General features: G+C 34.0%; 1 protein-coding gene across 1 annotated transcript in view; it reads right to left on the bottom strand.

Moving 5' to 3' along the window:
• The window catches only part of elovl8a (ELOVL fatty acid elongase 8a), a 32353-nt gene extending 9734 nt beyond the window's left edge, over positions 1 to 22619 (bottom strand). Inside the window, exons 1-6 of the mRNA XM_030159857.1 lie at positions 22480 to 22619; positions 7765 to 7831; positions 3782 to 3969; positions 3415 to 3495; positions 1772 to 1828; positions 1567 to 1681 (exon numbers count right to left, since the gene is read on the bottom strand). Coding sequence (XP_030015717.1) covers positions 1567 to 1681; positions 1772 to 1828; positions 3415 to 3495; positions 3782 to 3969; positions 7765 to 7831; positions 22480 to 22485 — 514 coding nt within the window. The 5' untranslated portion in view covers positions 22486 to 22619. The remainder of the gene's footprint in view (positions 1 to 1566; positions 1682 to 1771; positions 1829 to 3414; positions 3496 to 3781; positions 3970 to 7764; positions 7832 to 22479) is intronic.
• Between the last annotated feature and the right edge of the window lie 1272 nt (positions 22620 to 23891).

Here is a 23891-nt window from a genome sequence, read left to right as displayed (position 1 = left end):
TAAAATTGTGCTTAATTTTCTTTAGACATTTCAGGTTGTTCATATTTGTTCAGGTTATTCACATTTTACTGTTACAGGATAGTTTGTAAATGTAAATGTTTTAATAATTTAATGTTATTTTTTTGCACTAACGCAAAGAAAATTTTTTTAAAGTTGTTGATTTAAGATTTTTTTTGCTAAATTTAAGATTTTGGTTTTTTTGCTTAATTCAAGATTTTTTTTTGCTTAATTCAAGATTTTTTTTGCTTAATTCAAGATTTTTTTTTTTTTTGCTTAATTCAAGATTTTTTTTTAGTCAATTGAAGATTTTTTTTTTTTTTTTGCTTAATTCAACATGTTTTCCTTAATTCAAGATTTATTTATTTTTTTTGCTTAATTCATTTCAAAAGTGTAGAATTTTTGACTCTGCAAATTCATCTCACGGGCCAGATTAGAATCTTTGGCGGGCCGCATTTGGCCCCCGGGCTGCATGTTTGACACCTGTGGTTTAGTTGATTGACATTACATTGATATATAACTGAAATATATCTGACCATTTACAAAGTATGCTAAAAAAAAACACTTTTTGGAAGGTACTGTTAATTGAACTTGGTCCTGTATTACATGTATGTTGTTTTTGTTTTGTAATTGTGATGAATGGTTTTTAGTTGTTATTTGTGTTGTTTTGTTGTTTTGTGTTTTGTTTTTTGTTTTTTTTTGTCATTTGTGTATTGCAGTATAAAGACAATTGTGATGGGTGTGGACTCCATGAAGAATAGCGATGGCCTAAGCCAAAGCTAATGGAGATCCAAATAAATGAAATGAAATCTGTAGGTTGAAATACACATGTGTAAGTGATAAACTGAGGCATAATATTGTTAAAATTGCACTCATTTTCCTTAAAAAATTTCAGTTTAGTCATAGTTGTTCAGGTTATTCACACTTTTTCGGAAGCATAGTTTGAAGATGTAAACATTTTTACTATGTAATTTCGACTTTTTTCATTCTAAAACACATAGAAAAGTTGGGAGTTGAGATCATTTTTTATATATTATTATGTTATTATTTTACTTCAGATCAAATTGGGCTGAATGTGGTCCCAGAACTAAAATGAATTTGACACCCCTGCCTTAAAAAGACTGTCTAAAGAGTAAACCCAACAAATCCTCCAGGGAAAAAATCTACAGAAACAGTGAGAAGGAAAAACTATTTTTTGTTGGAAAACCTCCGACAGAACCAGGCTGTACCTGGAAAAACCTGGGTATCAGTAACTGTACTGGATCTGAAATAGCCCAGGTTGATCAGGTTGTTCATATTATTCACATTTTATAAGGGTTAGTTTGTAGATGTAAACCTTTTCATAAAATAATTTGTCTTTTTTCACTTTAAAACATTGATAAAAGTTTGGAACTGTCATTATTTATAGGTTATTATGTTATGTTTTTAACAGGTCTGGTCCACTTCAGATCTTTTGTATGTGGCCCCTTGAGCTAAAATGACTTTGACGCCCCTTGATCTAAACATGGTTGAAACTCTAACCCTAAAAAAACCACCAGGACCCCAGACTGTTGGGGGACGTCTACTCACACTGGCCCCCAGCCACATATTTAACCCCAGACCACCAGTTGAAGACCATGGTGGCGTGATGGTAAACATGGAGGAAGGTTATCTGATTGTTCTTCTTCCTCAGGATAAAAAATACCTGGAACAGACAACAGCGATCAGATCATTCAGAAATACCATAGAAGAGTCAATATTATCTAAATATTGAGTGATGCTTGTTGTTACTCACAGTGTCACTGAGTTCTATCACCTTGGAGAAATAGAACCACCAGCACACTCTGGCCATCTGTTCACAGCACAGGAAAATGTTATTAATCTGCTCAAGCTCCGCAAATGTCATAAATGTAGTTTCCAGTGCAGTTTGACTACATTTAACCTGCTTCATGTTAGGTTTAAGCTTTAATTCAAGAATGCAGAAGGTTAACATTATTAAATAAAGCAGTGTTGGGGAGTGAAGCGTTAGTGGATGAAATAGTAATATTATACATTTTCACTCTAAAATCATCACATACTGATGCTTGAACAGGTTGTTTTGTTTCATAGAGAACCTCAGAGGGTCAGTTTTCAATGGATGATAGTCCCAAAGAAAATTTCATGGTTCCAGTCTGAGCTGGTTTAGGCACAGAAACATGCAATTCTGTGCAATGTTGTTTAGGTTGTGTATTGTTTATTCAAGGGTGTAATGTTTGCTTCCTTGTTGTTGGTAATTTAGCTCTATAATAATAATAATAATAATTATTATTATTATTATTAGTAGTAGTAGTAGTAGTAGTAGTAGTAGTGGTAGTAGTAGTAGTAGTAGTAGTAGTAGTATTTTATAGTTAATATAGTTCTATAATAATAATACTACGAATAAAAATATTCTATATTGTTGTTATGACTACTATTACTATTATCATTTTATTATAACTTTTATCCTGTGATCATTAAACTATACATGGCAGCAGAACCAACCCATATAGATGGAAGACACTAAAAAGCATATTGGAGCTCTGGATGGAAATATGAGGACAAAAAAAATAAGACGGAACAGTTGTTTCAAGTTATTTTGTTTAAACTGTTGAAGGTGTTTAATAAACCCGTTAAGTGCATATATATTCCCTTCTTTCTTGAGTCTGTTTGCTCATGCAAAATGAAACGCAATTCATATAGATTAAAAATGAATGATATTTCATCGTGATTAATCAAAATTAATCCACAGCAACCCTGTGATTAATCTGATTAAAATTTTAATCATTTGACAGCACAAATATATGTATTCATATAAAATATACATGCATAAAACATAATTAGCTATTATTATTTTTTTATTATTATTATTATCATTATTATTATTATTATTATTATTATTATTATTATTACTAGCGGCATTGTACCCGTGGTGCCATTGTATGATAGCGCCCTCCCATGGTGCAAAATCGACATTGCACCCGTACACCGACCTGTGCTGCAACATTGGGACACGCGTCGGACAAAGACGCGCCGGACACAGAATGTCCATTATAGCAGTATTATTATTATTAACACTTTGATGCTTGTTTTTTTTTAAACTTGTTTTTCTTTTAGAGTAATTGTTTTGCTATTTTCTTGTGGTATTTCATATCTAATCTAATCTAATTTAAAAAAAACAACATTAATAGGTTAAGAAAAAGGGTCAGGGCGTTGAACACATTGTCAGAATCATTTCACGACAGCAGGTGAAAATATTTTATTCCAACTTTCTGGGTAGTTATTTAATTTAATGAAGTAATGAGAGGAATAACCATTTAAATATGATGTTTAATCTGTAACTGATTGCATTTGATCTCCCCAAACACTGCAGGAAATGATTTTAATGATGAAACGTTGTGGATCTAAAACAGCAGTGCGTACCCTCATGGCCAGCGGGCTGTGGCTGTAGTCCACGGGCTGGCACAGCAGACTGTAACTGGACAACCAGGCAGAGGCTGTGAACTGCAAACACAAAAGCCGCTTTCATCTCTGCTTCAGTTCGTCTCTATCAGCTCTGGGACCTTTCATCTCATGTCTTCACACACAAACTGGCTACCACCGAGGCAGTGCAATCACTTCCTGTTTCACAGATAACGCTCACAATGGACAGAACACATGGAACGGGGGGGGGATCCCCACGGGGACGAGGTGTTCTTGTCCTCCTCGGGGACAGGGAACAAGGACACTGGTGTCTTAATGCATCTGTTTGGACACTTAAGGTCACACTTGGGTCCCTGGGTTCTCGTACCTCGTAGAACATGTAGGCGGACAGGCAGACCATGGCGAAGTTATACAGCAGCAGCACAGGCCTCAGGTTGATGGGCTGACGCCGGGCCATCAGCCTAGGCCCCGCCCATAAAATAATCAAGTAGCACAGGAAGATACATCCAACAGGGACGGGAGAGTAGACCAGCAGCCAACCGTCTGTCCTCTTGTCTAGACAGTGGGGGACAGTGAATGGACAGCAGACGTTAGTTATACTGATGTCCAACAGTAGATGTAGTCAGGTGGTTTAACCCATAAAGACCAAAAACATCCACCATCAACCTAAACCATCTACTGATCTAAACTGTTTAATACCTGTTGATCCACTAATTCTATCAATACATGTAAATAATTGGTGTAAAATACAATTTGTCGTCTTTTCACGGTCATCAGATATGACCCATTTGGACGTTCAGAGGCTCCACAATGAACAGCTTCAAAAAGTAAAAGTAGCTATTTTAACTAATTTGGGCATATTTACATGTGTATATTTTTTATACAGCAATGTTCATAAATATTTTTTTGAACAATATACATATTTATGAACATCTGCATAATCAGTGAATTAAATACAGAAAAATATATGATTTTCACTGAAAAAACCCACAAAACATAGGATATAATATATAATAAATGGCGATAAATCCCTTTTAAAAAAAGTTAAATCTAGAGAAAAATTCATTTGGGAACTGCCACAAAAGTCGCAAACACTCACCACCAACCAAAAGCATCTACTGATCTAAGCTGTTTAATACCTGTTGATCCACCAATCCTATCAATATGTGTAAACAATTGGTGTAAAATACAGTTTGTCATCTTTTTACGGTCATCAGTTATGACCCATTTGGACGTTCAGAGGCTCCGTAGTTACCATGGAAACACCGTCATCTTCTACAACATTGATTCACCAGTAAAACCCATGGAGTTGGATCAATGACAGTGAATGGGGACACTTGATTATAGTCAAGTGATGATAGATTTTGACTGAAAAAGTCACTTTTTCTTTAGTTTTCTCTGTTTTTGATATAATAACTCTCAACTTTAATCTGAGCTTTTATGAACATCTACATGATCATTGAATTAAATATAGGAAAATACACGATTTAAACTGAAAACACACAAAATACAGAGGATAGTATTAGAACAAATGGTGATGAAGTACTTAAGAGAAGTCAAATATAGAGGAAAAAACTGTCTTAGAAGTGCCACAAAAGTAGCACTGGGTCTTTATGGGTTAATGCTATTATTAAAATTTAGTGTTACCAGGTGGATAAAAGCATCATATTTTGCATGAGGCTTCTTCAGACTCGGAGCCCATGAAAGATTTCAAAAACTTCTCCCAAATAACACAGCTTCATGTGGTCAGCATCTAAGGACAAATATTTCTTTTCAGGATTCTCAAGGCTAACACTAATGTCAATATGTAAATTTTTAGGCTACTGAATGAGCTGAATCTGATTTTAATTTGTGCAGTTGGTAATAAACGAATCAAATTTTAACTGTGATATACATGTCATGCTGCCTATATATTTATAATAGTGACTGGGTAGCTCAGTGGTCTACACTACTGACTTTGGGGCAGAGGGTCAGGGGTTTGAATCCCAGCTCTAAGCTCAGTGTTTGAATACCCGCAATAAGAAGTTGCTATCACAGCTAGAAATTAATGAAGTACAGTGTTGTAACTCATGGTGCTTTTGTCCAACCAGTAACAGTAAACCACCTGACTAGTGTCCGAAGTACGTTTACATGCACAAACGTCAAACTTAAGTAGAAACCAAATACAAAGGTGAACAAAAGGCAAAGAGAAACCACAAATTTAAACAGAACATTTCAAAGTATTGTAGGCAATAAGCCAACCAAAAAGAAAAAACAAAACACAATGTTCAACTACCTCATTGTTGTTCCTCAACAATGCTATATGTCCGAAATGGAGTAGGAAGAAGTTGAGTTTATATTGTCCTACCCAAATTTACATAACTAACGCATACAATCCATAAAAAAAGGTCAGTACTAAGTTACAGGAAAGGGGCTAAAGTTATAACATAGCATAGAAAACAAAAGAGCACAAAACGATGCAGCTGTATTTCTGTCTTTAAACACTTCCTTTACCATCCTGGGTTAAACTGTTGTTCCTCATCCTTATATTTTAGGGCTGCGATTAACGATAATTTTAACCCTGTAAAGCCTGAACCATTAAATCATTGACAGAAAATTCCAGTTCTTTGAAACTGGAGCCTTTATTGGTCCTTCTGAACAACCAAAAAAATGTTGTTGTTTTTTTTAAATATCAGTTTCCATGTATGAGTTTCAATTTCGTATCATATTTGATACTTCAGGTCTCAATGCTCAAATATTATTATTTTTGAACAAACAAAAACATAATATAACACAAGCATGTCTAACAAATTGATTATTCCTTCTCAAAATTGCCAAAGTTCTTCCTCCTTCCTCATTAATGACAGTCTTGTAGTGTCACTGGAAAGGCCTCTAGTGAATGAATCCCTCCCCCCTGGTGGATTATCTGTGTATTGCATGTATCTAATTGTATACATCAGGATTTTCAAGAAAAAAAAAATCACATTGATCATGTAGAGGGCTTCAAAACTCATGTATCAAATATGAAACGTTTGGTGTTATAGGGTTAATAATCGATTAATCTGTAGATTGTTTGAATAACTAATCGATTCATCGGATAAACCCAAAGGCTCAATTCTCAAAGATGGGTATTTCATCCAAAGCAACATAGGCTGCAGACAAGTCACCAATGATGAAATCCCCGCAGTGGCTTTAGGTATAGTTAGTGAACACTAGCCTGCTTTAGTTTTCTATTATATTGCATGTTTAATTGTTGAGTATAACCAGCCCCTGGCGACCAAAACCACTGATCCACCAATCCTATCAATACATGTGAATAACTGGTGTAAAATGCAGTTTTTCATCTTTTCATGGTCATCAGATATGACCCATTTGGACGTTCAGAGGCTCCATAGCTACCATGGAAACACTGTCATCTTCTACAACATTGATTCACCAGTAAAACCCATGGAGTTGGATCAATGACAGTGGATGGAGACATGGTTTTATGTTCAGTTAATAATAGATTTGATGGAAAAAGTCACTTTTTCTTCATTTTTCTCTGTTTTTGATATAATAACCCTCAACTTCAATCTGAGCTTTTATGAACATCTACATGATCATTGAATTACATATAGGAAAATACCTGATTTATAATGATAAAATACAAAATACAGAGGATAATATTATAACTAGATGGTGATAAATCACTTAAGAAAGGTTAGATACAGAGAAAATGTCATTTTGGAACTGACAGAAAAGTAGAGCTGGGTCTTTATGGGTTAACCTGTTCTAGGACATCAGGCTAATAAAAAAAGGCTATTATCTGTTACAACTGTTTAACTTTGCATTTTCAACCTCACTGTTGTCAATATAGGTGTATTAACTTTACTGACTCCCTTGTGTTACATCTGTTTTTGCCCATTTTTGATGCAAAATAACTGAAACTGAGACTCATGTGTCAAAATATCACAGAAAGGAGTGGTATTTAGCTTTTTTTAAAAAATAGAGTTATGCACTTTAAAACATTTCCCTGTGGTCTACATAAACTGTAAATGCTCTGCTTGATTTTGTCAAAAATTTACTTTTTCTTCAGTTTTCTCTCTTTTATATACATGGTATAATTACCATTGAAATTACTCAAATACAGGAAAATAACTTCAAAAAGACAAAATGCAGAGGATTATGTTGTAATAAATGGTAATAAGTCACTTATGAAATGTTAAATGTAGAGGAAAAATTCATTTGGAATTTGCCTCAAAAGTAGGTCTAAGTGTTCATGGGTTAAATGAAAAATCCAGATTATCCACATACTTATCCAGTTCAGAATAATGTCATATTTGGAAAAATCATGTGCATTTAAATGTACTCAGTGAGAAGTGAGAAACATACCTCCATTTTCCAGAATCCCTTGGTAAAATAACTGGATTTTCTGCCATGTGGTAACAGTGAGGGGTCCCTGACATGAAAAAAAAAAAACTATGAGGTCATTATTAGATAAAGTGGACAAAAATAACTAAACTCAGCCTCTAAACCATATTTGGGAAATATGTATGACATCAACAAAAAAAAAATCTAGATGAATCACTTTAAAATAGTTTAAAAAGCAAGATATTTGTGTTTATTTGTGTGCATCTTTAATATGTTTGTTTTTCATAAACATTACCTTCCAGTCAGTGTTCTACTATCCTGCTGTAAATTTGATTAAACCACTCAGAGATGAGCAGGATTATAATTCAGGGATTATGTTCACTAATCCAAACGTATCTCCTGATAATGGATAATAACTAATAAGCCTCTTGATGAAGGGACCAGAGGATGGACCTGAGTCAGTGCTGCCATCTACTGACCGGATGTGGATGTTCAACAAGTTTTATTTCATCTTTTTTTCCACATCTTTACATCTTCATTTACCCCATGGGGCTGATGTTGGTGTAACTGTGCGTTGTCTTTTGGGAGGATTTTAGCTCCCCCTTGTGGTATCATGTACAAACCTGACCGGACGATTTAGCTGTCAATCCAGATTTATTGATGCTACAGTTGTAAAAAAAAAAAAAAAAATGTTTTCTTTAAAACCACATTTCCATCATTCTGACTTTATCCTTATTTATTATTTTAATTCAATATTATGTGAATTTGTAGGTGGATTAATGATGGATATACAATATATACATACATAAGTTTGTATATGTATGTATTAGTATAAGTATATATGCATGTATGTATGTAATATGAACTTCAAAAATTACTTTATTTTTTGCTTGATGAGGAAATTATATATGTAGTACTATATTCTGTGGAACAGCAGTGACTACAAAATTATAATCACAATATCTAAGGAAACTAAAAAAAAATACCTATATAATTAGAATATAGATTTTAAAAAGGGAGTCTAATAAATGATAAACTATTCTTTCCACTTGTCTGTAAGTCTTTATTTTCTTCTCATTCTTCACCATTTTATTTCTTGAGTTAAACTACAGCTTGTTTTTTCTTATTTAACGTTGGAAATTCAATGTATTCATTAGTTTAAATGAAGAAATAGTTTGTAAATTTGTGTAAATTTATTAAATTCTGGTGACACTCATAAAGCATTATGCATCAGTTTAATCTATAACCAATAAATATAGAGGATCAACACTGTCATTATAAATATTTATTAAAAAAAACAACTTTGAACTACTTCCCTCCTGTATTTTATGTATTTAATTAATTAATTAATTAAGTAATTAATTATCATTTTTATTTTTTTATTTTTTTTTCTTTAAGATCTTCCACGCCTTGTAGTTTTGTTTTGTTTTTGCTTTTTGTTTTTTTCATGTATGTACAGAAACCCTCAATGTTATTGTTATTATTAAGCAACACTGTATGAATGTCATGATCCAAGTGAAAACTCTAATAAAAATTTGAATTATAAAAAAAAAAAAAAAAAAGATTGAATAAATGAGCAAATTGCTAGAAAAAAACCCAACTAATTTGTGAACTATCCAATGGGTGTAAAGTGACACAAAATGTGATTAACATATGTGTGACCTAAAAGACATTAAAACAGACTTTTGTCATATTTATTAGGAAGATTTGTTTGTTAAATGGGAATAAGTAACAAAAAATAGATTCTATATTGCAATAACACTTTTTTTTGGGGGGGGGGTTCTTTTGTTTATATTGTCAGAAAAAACAAACTATTTCAATGTTTTGTTTCTTTTTTTTAAAGTCAGTTCAGTTTTGTTGCTCTACATCTACATTTCTGAAGCATTTGTTATATTGTGATCAAAGAAAAAAACACTTTAAACCAAAAATTACCGTTCGCTTTTCTCATTCAAGGCTAAAAAAAATGTCTTTAAACTGGAAAGAAATGTGACGAGGATCAGGAGAACGAAGCTATGCTAATGCTAATTTAGCTTTTTGTAGAATGAACTTGCAAACACCTCTCAGAGGAAAAAAGAAAAGGTTAGCAGGTGTTTTCAGTTTCAGTTCCATGTATCAACCAGTTTATTTGACCAAACAGACTTAATCTAAGATGTTTTTTTTCTATGTTGTATAACTGAATACAAGCAAACTATCGATCGGCTGATGGACAGAGTTAAGTCATTCAGCCTCTCCACTCCATCAGGATTTACAGGGAAAATCCCTCCCACCTCCGGGCTTCGATAACCTTCGACAGCCTGCAAATCACTGCAGCAGATTAAGGCCCGGTTTACACGACAACGTTCCCAGGTGAAAACGGCAAAATATTTTATCAGATGTGCTTTTTGTTTTAGACAGCAACAGCGAATTTGGAGGTAGAAAATGTAAAAAAAAGTGAAACCACCTTCCAGAGTGGAAGTGCGTTCCAGGCAGGTTTTTGAGCTCGTAAATCACAACTTCAAACTCACCACTTTGTAACGTTCCAGGCAAGTCACATCAAACTGTAAGGAATCATTATCAGTCTTTCATTATTGGACACACTGATTAATCCAGGTGTGTCTGCTACTTCCTGTTGTGACTGCTGACTAATTAGACACACCTGGATTAATCAGTGTGTCCAATAATGAAGTTCAGGAAGTAGAGGGGCTGTGTATAGAGCCCATTGTGGTAGTTAGGTGTAAATAAACCAGCAATGTGGACCGTACGGAGTTTATGTTCATTTATGGTCATTTCTATCTCCAGAGGTGTTTGCTCTTTGCATATTTGAGGGAAACAGAAGAGGAAAAACGGCGCATAAGGCAAGACACGCTGTTATACCTTTTATGTTCGGTTATTTATAGGGATGTCCGATATTGGCTTTCTTGCCAAAAACCGATATACCGATATTATCCAACGCTTAATTTCCGATTCCGATATCTACTGATACCGCTGCCGATATATGTGGGATATTAAACTAATTTTAGGTAACATCACATATCTCCTGTCATGGAATTAACACGTCATGCCTAATTTTATTGTGATGCCCCATTGGATGCATTCTCAAATGCAACAAGGCTTTCAAAATGTAAACACTGTGCAAAGAATACATACTTCTACTTAAGTTGTGGAAAAAATGCCATATTTATTTATTTTCTCTCCTTCCCTCCATGAGTCTGTTACAGTGTGGCAACTCTATTGTACAATTTTGAAAACTACACATTTCTTTCAGCTACAAACAATGCTTCATTTACGCGTCGGTAAATGTCGGCGAAATCAAGGCATTATTTTATCGGTTTTAATGATCGGCAAAAAAATACTATAACGATATCACCGATATTACATTTTTATGCCAATATCGGTGGACTGATATTATCGGACATCCCTAGTTATTTGTATGTTTGGATATGTATTTGGTATTAATTTATTCATGCTAACACGAAAGTTTTTGCTGATTATGCATAACATTTGCAGATGAATTACATTAGAGCAGTACCTCTTCCTGTCTGCATTTTCTCCAGTTTCTGAGTGCCTTTGGATTGTGAAGGAAACTGAATTTACTGACACCTGGACTTTCTTGGACATTTCTCTGTAGGACAGACCTACATTTCTCAATGTTATGATGCAGGGCTCAAAATTAACTTTTTGACCTAGGAGCACTGTGCTCCTAACCCTAAAAAGTTAGGAGCACAGGCTAAAATTTAGGCGCACCACTATTATATAAAAAATTTGGAGAACAAGCAAAACTCTTGGCCATACCAAGTAATATTCCTATATGTATTTAAGCAATGTTAACAACCTAGAATAAAGTATTTGAATAGAGTATGAAAGAAAAAGCTTACATTGACACAGGTGCAAAACAATTGTCAATGTGTGGTATATACTTTAGTTGGTTCTTGGAGAAGAAAGACGAATCACACCATTATTTGCAACAACCAACTTTTTTATTTCATGGCCTAAAGGCCCTTAGTCACTGTGGTCTACACCACGCCTGAAGTCAAGTCAAACTTTTGACGAATCATGTACACGTCTGGATACCGCTTGTTGTTTATTTATTAGCCCCTCGATTCGCTGGTTACGGTCAGCTGATCGTGTAGCAAGTTGATTCGCGCAACATGATCATCTGACTTGCAGGATACATTACATCATGGGAAAATACTTGGAACAACGCCAGCGCTACTAACCGGGTTTGGCGGGAGATTGTTTCAAACGTCGGTGGAGTTATTTGATCCCTTCGTTTATGCCGCCTGCGCACGCGAGGGGGCGGGGACTAGATTTTCCGCTTCAGTCAGCAGGGCGTGGAGCTTGTTTATTTTCAGCTGACGAGTTACTTCTGCAGCCATTATTCTAGGCGCACATATTAATTTTCACTCATTTTTTTATTGGCGCACCGTGCCATCGTAATCTCAAAAACAGTCGCACTACCGAAATTCTCAGGCGCATGCGACCGTAATTCAGTCGCAGTCACGAGCCCTGTGATGGTCTGTCTCTCTTCTATCATTATTAGCCTTTTCCTCTTTTCCATTTTTATAGTAACACACTACTTTCTGCAGTCCAATACTGTTCAAATAATGCTCACAGCGGTATGGTACCAAAGTGTGTTCCAACACTACGTTTATGCAGACACAGGGGGTTGGAAGGAATTCACAAACGTTGGGACACCTAAGGGAATTGGTAGCAGCAACTTCCGAGGCTTGATCAACCTCCACTACTGCTTTAAGTTGTGTACCCATTTCTTGTTCACCTTTTTGTATCATTCCGAAATGTACATTGTTTTTTAGTTTTGTTTAACCTTACCTTTTTTTTTTTTCTTTTTTTTTTTACCTCTGGCAGTTCACCACTTACCTTTGTACCATTTCAAGCTGTTCATTGCACTTGAACTGCTGGAATTTCAATACAAAACTAGAAAAATTGGGGTGTTCTAAAACTTTTGACTGGTAGTGTACTTTTTTTTTTTTTACTTTATACTATTTCGTTGTGTTTTTCGCATCAGAAAATATGGTTTATTTACATTACAAACAAATGGCAAAATTTTAGAATATTTTACATAGCAGAAAAAAAAAAGTATATTAGCCAATGTTGCTGTTAATCACTGACATATGCCAGGCTGCAAAAAAAAAAAAGAAAAAAAAAAGAAATCCAATTTTGATATAGCATATTGGGAGAAAAATCTACTTCGTTGTGTTTTTTGCGTCCAAAAAATGGTTTGTTTATATAACAAATATGGCAAAAAATATGACAATTATTGAGTATTTGGTATTTTTGTGTACGGTTAACAATGATGAAATACAAAAAAAAAAAAAAAAAAGTTAAAAGTTTTAAACAAATTGTATTAAATAAATCAAATTGACGCTGTTTAGATTACAGAGGATTAACGTCTTCTGCACCTGCACCACACTGTATTAAACTAACTGTTCACTGTATATGAATCATGTTTTACACCATACATGACACTCATCTTAATGTTAAACATCTGCTTTGACAGTAGATTTTCACTCACATAAACATTTGTTTGGATGATACTACACCGGAGACAGGAGTGGATGAAGTTGTACCAGCCGAACAAGTTTTTCTGAATTTTCTCACATCTGGCACCGTCACTGACAAACACAACAGGAACACACTGGCTTTTGTTTTCTACTCTGTCCCTCCTCCCTGTCTGTCAATGGACCTGCAGCTCAGTAACACAATGTAGCATTAGAATGGGAGCTAAACATGACCAGTTTTACCAGACAATGGATGATCACTACTTATTCTGGTGCTGTTTAACCCTGAAAGACCCAAACATCTACCGTCGACCTAAACCATCTACTGATCTAAACTGTTCAATACCTGTTGATCCACTAATTCTATCAATACATGTAAATAATTGTTGTAAAATACAGTTTGTTGTCTTTTCATGGTCATCAGATATGACCCATTTGCACGTACAGAGGCTCTGTGGTTACCATGGAAACCCAGTCATCTTTTACAACATTGATTCACTAGTAAAACCCATGGACTTGGATCAATGACAGTGAATGGAGACACTTATTTTATGTTCAATTATTGAAATCTTTGCTGAAAAAGTCTTTTTTTTTTTTTTTCAGTTTTCTCTGTTTTTGATATAATAACCTTCAATGTTAATCTGAGCTTTTATGAACATCTACATAATCAGTAAATTAAATACAGAAAAAGATATGATTTTCACTGAAAAAAACCTGCAGGACACAGCACATAATACATAATAACTGATGATAAATCACTTAAAAAAGGTTAAATCTAGAGAAAAATTTATTTGTGAACTGCCACAAAAGTCACAAGCAACCACCAACCAAAAGCATCTACTGATCTAAACTGTTTAATACTTGTTGATCCACTAATTCTATCAATACATGTAAATAATTGTTGTAAAATACAGTTTGTTGTCTTTTCATGGTCATCAGATATGACCCATTTGCACGTACAGAGGCTCTGTGGTTACCATGGAAACCCAGTCATCTTTTACAACATTGATTCACTAGTAAAACCCATGGAGTTGGATCAATGACAGTGAATGGAGACACTTATTTTATGTTCAATTATTGAAATCTTTGCTGAAAAAGTCAATTTTTTTTTCAGTTTTCTCTGTTTTTGATATAATAACCTTCATTGTTAATCTGAGCTTTTATGAACATCTACATAATCAGTAAATTAAATACAGAAAAAGATATGATTTTCACTGAAAAAAACCTGCAGGACACAGCACATAATACATAATAACTGATGATAAATCACTTAAAAAAGGTTAAATCTAGAGAAAAATTAATTTGTGAACTGCCACAAAAGTCACAAGCAACCACCAACCAAAAGCATCTACTGATCTAAACTGTTTAATACTTGTTGATCCACTAATTCTATCAATACATGTAAATAATTGTTGTAAAATACAGTTTGTTGTCTTTTCATGGTCATCAGATATGACCCATTTGCACGTACAGAGGCTCTGTGGTTACCATGGAAACCCAGTCATCTTTTACAACATTGATTCACTAGTAAAACCCATGGAGTTGGATCAATGACAGTGAATGGAGACACTTATTTTATGTTCAATTATTGAAATCTTTGCTGAAAAAGTCTTTTTTTTTTTTCAGTTTTCTCTGTTTTTGATGTAATAACCTTCAATGTTAATCTGAGCTTTTATGAACATCTACATAATCAGTAAATTAAATACAGAAAAAATATATGATTTTCACTGAAAAAAACCTGCAGGACACAGCACATAATACATAATAACTGATGATAAATCACTTAAAAAAGGTTAAATCTAGAGAAAAATTAATTTGTGAACTGCCACAAAAGTCACAAGCAACCACCAACCAAAAGCATCTACTGATCTAAACTGTTTAATACTTGTTGATCCACTAATTCTATCAATACATGTAAATAATTGTTGTAAAATACAGTTTGTTGTCTTTTCATGGTCATCAGATATGACCCATTTGCACGTACAGAGGCTCTGTGGTTACCATGGAAACCCAGTCATCTTTTACAACATTGATTCACTAGTAAAACCCATGGAGTTGGATCAATGACAGTGAATGGAGACACTTATTTTATGTTCAATTATTGAAATCTTTGCTGAAAAAGTCAGGTTTTTTTTTCAGTTTTCTCTGTTTTTGATATAATAACCTTCAATGTTAATCTGAGCTTTTATGAATATCTACATAATCAGTAAATTAAATACAGAAAAAATATATGATTTTCACTGAAAAAAACCTGCAGGACACAGCACATAATACATAATAACTGATGATAAATCACTTAAAAAAGGTTAAATCTAGAGAAAAATTTATTTGTGAACTGCCACAAAAGTCACAAGCAACCACCAACCAAAAGCATCTACTGATCTAAACTGTTTAATACTTGTTGATCCACTAATTCTATCAATACATGTAAATAATTGTTGTAAAATACAGTTTGTTGTCTTTTCATGGTCATCAGATATGACCCATTTGCACGTACAGAGGCTCTGTGGTTACCATGGAAACCCAGTCATCTTTTACAACATTGATTCACTAGTAAAACCCATGGACTTGGATCAATGACAGTGAATGGAGACACTTATTTTATGTTCAATTATTGAAATCTTTGCTGAAAAAGTCAATTTTTTTTTCAGTTTTCTCTGTTTTTGATATAATAACCTTCAATGTTAATCTGAGCTTTTATGAACATCTACATAATCAGTAAATTAAATACAGAAAAAGATATGATTTTCACTGAAAAAAACCTGCAGGACACAGCACATAATACATAATAACTGATGATAAATCACTTAAAAAAGGTTAAATCTAGAGAAAAATTAATTTGTGAACTGCCACAAAAGTCACAAGCAACCACCAACCAAAAGCATCTACTGATCTAAACTGTTTAATACTTGTTGATCCACTAATTCTATCAATACATGTAAATAATTGTTGTAAAATACAGTTTGTTGTCTTTTCATGGTCATCAGATATGACCCATTTGCACGTACAGAGGCTCTGTGGTTACCATGGAAACCCAGTCATCTTTTACAACATTGATTCACTAGTAAAACCCATGGAGTTGGATCAATGACAGTGAATGGAGACACTTATTTTATGTTCAATTATTGAAATCTTTGCTGAAAAAGTCAATTTTTTTTTCAGTTTTCTCTGTTTTTGATATAATAACCTTCAATGTTAATCTGAGCTTTTATGAACATCTACATAATCAGTAAATTAAATACAGAAAAAGATATGATTTTCACTGAAAAAAACCTGCAGGACACAGCACATAATACATAATAACTGATGATAAATCACTTAAAAAAGGTTAAATCTAGAGAAAAATTAATTTGTGAACTGCCACAAAAGTCACAAGCAACCACCAACCAAAAGCATCTACTGATCTAAACTGTTTAATACTTGTTGATCCACTAATTCTATCAATACATGTAAATAATTGTTGTAAAATACAGTTTGTTGTCTTTTCATGGTCATCAGATATGACCCATTTGCACGTACAGAGGCTCTGTAGTTACCATGGAAACCCAGTCATATTTTACAACATTGATTCACTAGTAAAACCCATGGAGTTGGATCAATGAAAGTGAATGGAGACACTTATTTTATGTTCAATTATTGAAATCTTTGCTGAAAAAGTCAGGTTTTTTTTCAGTTTTCTCTGTTTTTGATATAATAACCTTCAATGTTAATCTGAGCTTTTATGAACATCTACATAATCAGTAAATTAAATACAGAAAAAATATATGATTTTCACTGAAAAAAACCTGCAGGACACAGCACATAATATATAATAACTGATGATAAATCACTTAAAAAAGGTTAAATCTAGAGAAAAATTAATTTGTGAACTGCCACAAAAGTCACAAGCAACCACCAACCAAAAGCATCTACTGATCTAAACTGTTTAATACCTGCTGATCCACTAATTCTATCAATACATGTAAATAATTGGTGTAAAATACAGTTTATCATCTTTTCATGGTCATCAAATATGACTCATTTGGACGTTCAGAGGCTCCGTAGTTACCATGGAAACACCCTCATCTTCTACAACATCGATTCACCTGTAAAACCAATGAAGTTGGATCAATGAAAGTGGATGGAGACACTGGGTTTATGTTCAGTTATTTATATCTTTGCTGAAAAAGTCAGTTTTCTCTGTTTTTTATTTAATAAGCCTCAATGTTAATCTGAGCTTTTACAAACATCTACATAATCAGTGAATTGAATACAGGAAATTATGTGATTTTCACTGAAAAAACACAAAGTAAAGAAGATAATACCACAATAAATGGTGTAAAATCACTTAAGAAAGATTGAATATAGAGAAAAATCATTTGGGAAGTGACACAGTAGTAGCACTGGGTCTTTTTGGGTTAATATGTAGAACGTCCTTCTGTTGGGCTGATGGTGAACTATGGTGAGACCTGGTACAAACCTGCACCAAATCAGCCTGATGACACTCCTGTGTTCTTAACCCTTTCATGCATGACATTACTGCAGTGGAAGGTTATTCAGCCTTTAATTAAAGCTACATTATTTGCAGTCATGACTCCAACTCTTTGTTGATGATTGTTAACTGTTACGCTCACTTTACTGTAAATGCTGCTATGACACTTTAATTTTCCCACAGTGGGATAAATAAAGTCTATTCCATCCTGATATATTGTTGAATTAATGTGTACAGCTGGGGGAATAGTGGGGAAAAGGTGTTTTACTTGGAACTCCTCTAAAATGAAGTTATGCCTTTTCTATGCTCCATATATCTGGAACAAACTACCAGAAAATATCAGGTCTGCTGAGAGTCTGAGTTCTTTTAAGTCAAGGTTAAAGACTCACCTGTTCACTGCTGCCTTTGACTAAAAGGCTTTTGACTTTTTAAACTTTATATTCTCTTTGAAACTCTGCACTGCAACTCTTATTTTAATATGTGTGTGTTTTTATTTTTATTTTATTCTATTTTTTTTTTTTTTTATTTTATGTGTTGTTTTATTACTCCCTGTTTTTAATCACCTTTTACATGTTTCTTTTATAATGTTTTAAATGTGTTTCTTTTTGTTTCTTTTATTTCAATGTCCTGTGTGAAGCACCTTGAATTGCCTTGTTGCTGAAATGTGCTATACAAATAAACTTGCCTTGCCTTGCCTTTCGCCTCATCTTCCAGATACCTAATTGCGACATCTGTTTGTGACTCCAGAACATTATCTTGATATTAACCTTTATTTTGGCTCCATAGTTACATTTTTAACCAGTTTTAACTCTTATTGCCTGTAAATGTCAGTCAGGTGAATACATATTTGTCTGCTGAACTCGCTGGCAGTTTCACCCAAAACAATCCTGCCACAAAGCAATGCCAAAAATGTTCCGGGGGAAATTACATACACACTAAAAAATTGGGTGGAGCTACTCTGTGAGCGACAAGGTAGACTGTAATTTAATGAGGCAAAGGTGACAATAACAGCCTGAACAGTAAAACTAGGTAAGAAATTGAAAAAAAAAAAAAAAAAAACATGCGGTGAAAACAATTAGTTTGATCAAATCGCAACAAACAACGTGACAATAGCCATTCTAAAAAGTCACTGTTCATAGTTAATAGTTAATATTTTATTTATTTTATTTTATTGGTTTATTTAACAGTGGCATTTTGCATTGGTAGTTGTAAATGCACCAGAGTTGGCCTAATTGTTATTTTTCATCTGCAGTCGTATAAGTCTAAAAAAAATACTAAAACAGATTAAGAATAAGTTAAAATGTAGATAAAATACAGGCCAAAGTCATCCCAGAGCGACATAAAAGCAAGACTATAATAAGTGTAGTAAAATCAGCCATAATATAGATGGAACAACCAAAGATCTGTCAGGTTTTCACACTTTCACATCTTTGAACCAAATCGGAAACCTTCTCGGAAACACTCAAAATTGACACTACAGCTGTCTTCTGTCTGCACGTCAACAAATGTGCTCATCAGGTTGATTTGGTAGAGGTGTGTTGTAGGTGTGAGCAAATTCATAGCTCACCAGAATCCCAAGGAAAAGGCAGAGAAAACACAAGCAATTAGCAAATGCATTCTCTAAATATGTGATTAAAAAATGTGTTAACACAATGAACAGGTTCAAAAAGTACAAGTAAAAGGAGTTATTTTTACTAAATCTGGCATATTTATATGAGTGTATTTTTTTATACAGCAATGTTCATAAATGTGCATGGTCCCTATTAAATAAACCAATGAAATAAAATAAACTTCATTTTACTCCTTACTGCAGTTATTTCTGCTTATTCTTAACCCATATAGACCCAAACATCCATCACTGACCAAAACCATCTACTGATCTAAAATGTTTAATACTTGTTGATCCACTAATTCTATCAACACATGTAAATAACTGGTGTAAAATACAGTTTGTCATATTTTCATGGTCATCAGATATTTTTTAAACATTATTTTTTGAACAATATACATATTTATGAACATCTACATAATCAGTGAATTAAATACAGAAAAATATATGATTTTCACTGGAAAAAACCTGCAAAACACAGTATATAATATATAATAAATGGTGATAAATCCCTTTAACCCTTTCATGCATGAATTATGAGAACCTTAATCAAATTTTTTTCCTGAGTGTTTTTATTCCTCTTTACGCATGAAAAAAAAACAATGCGATTGAAAAATTTCTTCTGAAAAATAAATAAAAATAATAAAAATAAAATTCAAAAAAATTCAAAAAAAATTCAAAAATACATTTAAAAAAATATAAATACACTGAACAAAAATATAAATGCACGTTCACGTTCATGAGCTGAACGCAAAGATCTAAAACTTTTTCTATGTACACAAAAGGCCTATTTCTCTCAAATATTGTTCATAAATTTGTCTAAATCTGTGTTAGTGAGCACTTCTCCTTTGTCCTTTGCTGAGATAATCCATCCACCTCACAGGTGTGGCAGATCAAGATGCTGATTAGACAGCAGGATTATTGCACAGGTGTGACTTAAGCTGGCCACAATAAAAAGCCACTCTAAAATGTGCAGTTTCACTGTATTGGGTGGTCCAGGGGGGTCAGAAAACCAGTCAGTATTTGGTGTGACCACCATTTTCCTCGCACAGTCTTCTTCATGAATTCTCTGAAACACCTTTGCAGATGGCTTATGGTAGAGAAATGAACATTCAATTCACAGGCAAAAGCTCTGGTGGAGATTCCTGAAGTCAGCATGCCAACTGCATATTCCCTCAAAACTTGTGACATCTGTGGTATTGTGCTGTGTGATAAAACTGCACATTTTAGAGTGGCTTTTTATTGTGGCCAGCCTAAGGCACACCTGTGCAAAAATCATGCTGTCTAATCAGCATCTTGATATGCCACACCTGTGAGGTGGATGGATTATCTCAGCAAAGAAGAAGTGTTCACTAACACAAATTTAGACAGATTTGTGAGCAATATTTGAGAGAAATAAACCTTGTGTGTACACAGAAAAAGTTTTAGATCTTTCAGTTCAGCTCATGAAAAATGGGAGCAAAAACAAAAGTCGTGCATTTATATTTTTGTTCAGTATAAATAATGAAAAACAAAAATTCTTATGAACCTATTTTTCATTAAGTTGCAAAAATGTCCTCTCAGCTGGACACCACACGTTTAATTTTTGATGCAAAGAAACATGAATTTAGTGATAAATTGTGTGAAAACTATGGGGAGGGCTTGTGATTCTGGGGGTTTATGCTCAGGAGAGATCTACAAATTGTTACCAATTCATGTCAGAAAAGATATGTAGTGTCTTAAAACTTTAATAAAGATATGTGTAAAAAAAAAAAAAAAAAAACAATGAAAAGAATAACAAAATCCATGAATATACAAGAGAACAGCTAAAGAATAGCTGTCCACTGTAGTGACCAGTATGCATGAAAGGGTTAAAAAAAAAAAAAAAAAAAAAAAGGTTAAATCTAGAGAAAAATTAATTTGGGAACTGCCACAAAAGTCACAAAAAATCCCCACCAATCAAAAGCATCTACTGATCAAAACTGTTTAATACCTGTTGATCCATTAATCCTATCAATACATGTAAATAATTGGTGTAAAATACAGTTTGTCATCTTTTTATGGCCATCAGTTATGACCCATTTGGACATTCAGAGGCTCCGTAGTTACTATGGAAACACCATCATCTTCTACCACATTGATTCACCATTAAAACCCATGGAGTTGGATCAATGACAGCAGATGGAAACACTTGTTTTTTATGCTCAGTTAATGATAGATTTCATTGAAGAGAATCCCTTTTTCTTCAATTTTCGCTGTTTTTGATATAATAACCCTGAACTTTAATCTGAGCTTTTATGAACATCTACAAAATCAGCGAATTAAATACAGGAAAATACCTGATTTATTATGATAAAATATGAAATACAGAGGATAATATTATAAATAAATGGTGATAACTCACTTCAGAAAGGTTAGATATAGAGAAAATATCATTTTGGAACTGACATAAAAGTAGGGCTGGGTCTTTATGGGTTAACCTATTCTAGGACATCAAAATAGAAAGGTTATTATCTGTTACAACTGTTTAACTTTGCATTTTCAACCTTATTGTTGTCAATATATGTGCATTAACTTTACTGACTCCCTTGTGTTACATCTGTTTGTGCCAATTTTTGATGCAAAACAACTAAAACTGAGAGTCATACATCCAAAAATCCAGCAAAGAAGTGATAATTTGCTTTTTTTAAATGCAATCATGTATTTTAAATCTTTTCCCTGTGGTCTCCATAAACTGTAAATGCACTCCTTGGGTCTGAACTCTTCATTAATTCAACTCCACGGGTCCATCTTCAACCACTGCTGCTGATAAACAATTATGTCATACTCGGAGAAATGTTCATCGGAAGTCTTGACCTTATATGTGCAAATGTCGTGACGTAACTAGTTATAAAACGTAAAAAAAATTAAGCAGGAATTAAAACAGGTTGTAGAAATCAACTCGATTTTTGCCGGAATTAATATAAAGATAGTTTTGCAGCACCTGGACGGTTCACATTCAAACTATATGAACTATTAGGGTCCAAATACACAAATAAATGAACCAAAGACTAATAAAAGTGTTTTTAGCGAAATAAGACCCCTTTAAGTCCTACATGTATGTATGCTTTAAAGTCCGGTTACTATATCGTTCTCCTGCAGGATGTTGTAATTATCCTGGAAATTGTACTTGAACTTACCTCCATTCTGATGGCAGCTTTCTGTCGTTGTTGTTGTTGTTGTTGTTGTTGTTGTTGTCCTTAAATTAAATCATACTCCATGCCAGAGCTGAGTACTCTACCTGTGTGTACTGTGGCTAATGCCTGACATGTGGCAGCGTGCGTCTTTTACCAGCGTAGCAGCTCAGGTACCTCCCCATGTAATCCAGTTTGACAGTGATCCACAGTAATGCAGAACACTGCACCTTTGACCTCTCAGCTTATCCTCAAAGTCAAGAAAAGCAGATTTGAGTAATCATTCGTCTCAGCAAAGACACTTGTCATCCATTTCTTTTTTAAAATCAATTATAAAATAAACACAGATTGGACTAACACTGCTTTTGTCAGACTGTTGTAACATATAGGGCTATTCTCACCTCTCAATTCACTTTACAATAAGCCCCGCCTCCCTTGGTTACTGTTGCCACGCCTGTCAAATGTTGGCATTCGGTGTGTCACTGCATGGCATTTTGTCAGTGTTACCCGAGAGTTATTACAAAAGGAAAACATATGGAAAAAAAAGTTCTGAAATGTCATAAAGAAGTGGACAGAAAGGTCTCTGTTCATTTTAGAGCGACATCTACAATATCATTTGTTCATTTGTTGTTGAGGGTTATGAATGAGGAATATAAAATTGAAACTAGAAAAGCACTTTGAGAGCGCAGACCTCTGCCAAAGCAGATCAGCCCCCCATCCCCCCCCAATCACCACCAAAATTTAGTCATTTGCTCCTTGTGCCAGTATCAACATTTCCTGAAAATTTCATCAAAATCCATCCTTAACCTTGAGTTATCTTGCAAATAAACAGACAAACCCCGATGAAAACACAACCTCTGCCAATCCTTGGTGGAGGTAATAAATTAGGGATGCACCGATACCACTTTTTTCCAGACTGAGTACAAGTACAAGTACTTACATTTGATTACTTGCCAATACCGAGTACTGATATGAGTACTTAATAATACCATTCCAGTTCTTAGTTACTTTTGAAAATGTGCTTTACTGTTGTTGTCATTAGTCTGACTGGAACAAAGTGCTGCTACTGACATTTAATGTGTTGGAATGAGCGTTTCTCAATCAATCCATCAGGGGGCGCCACTCTTAATTAACCATACTGGACAAATACCACGAAGAAAAGTAAACTTTTTTGAGAAAAAGAAGAAGAAAGTCAGTAATAACAAACATGGAGACAGCAGAGGTAATACTACTGTGATACTAATGTCGGAGCGTCTTCACTGGTAAGGTTTAAAAGTGAAGTTTCATGAGGTAGGGAAAAGATAAATGAGCCATAAGTTTTGTTTTCACTTCCACTGGTGGTGGTTCACACCGCTTCGAACCTCCATAGTATTATAAGTAGGACAGAAACCAGCCCAGCCCTGGGTAGTTGTCATAAA

This window comes from Sphaeramia orbicularis, chromosome 17 (genome assembly GCF_902148855.1).
Source record: "Sphaeramia orbicularis chromosome 17, fSphaOr1.1, whole genome shotgun sequence".
In the NCBI taxonomy this organism is placed as follows: Eukaryota; Metazoa; Chordata; class Actinopteri; order Kurtiformes; family Apogonidae; genus Sphaeramia; species Sphaeramia orbicularis.
The sequence above is the reverse complement of the archived record's forward strand: the minus strand, read 5'-3'. Positions and strand labels throughout refer to the sequence as shown.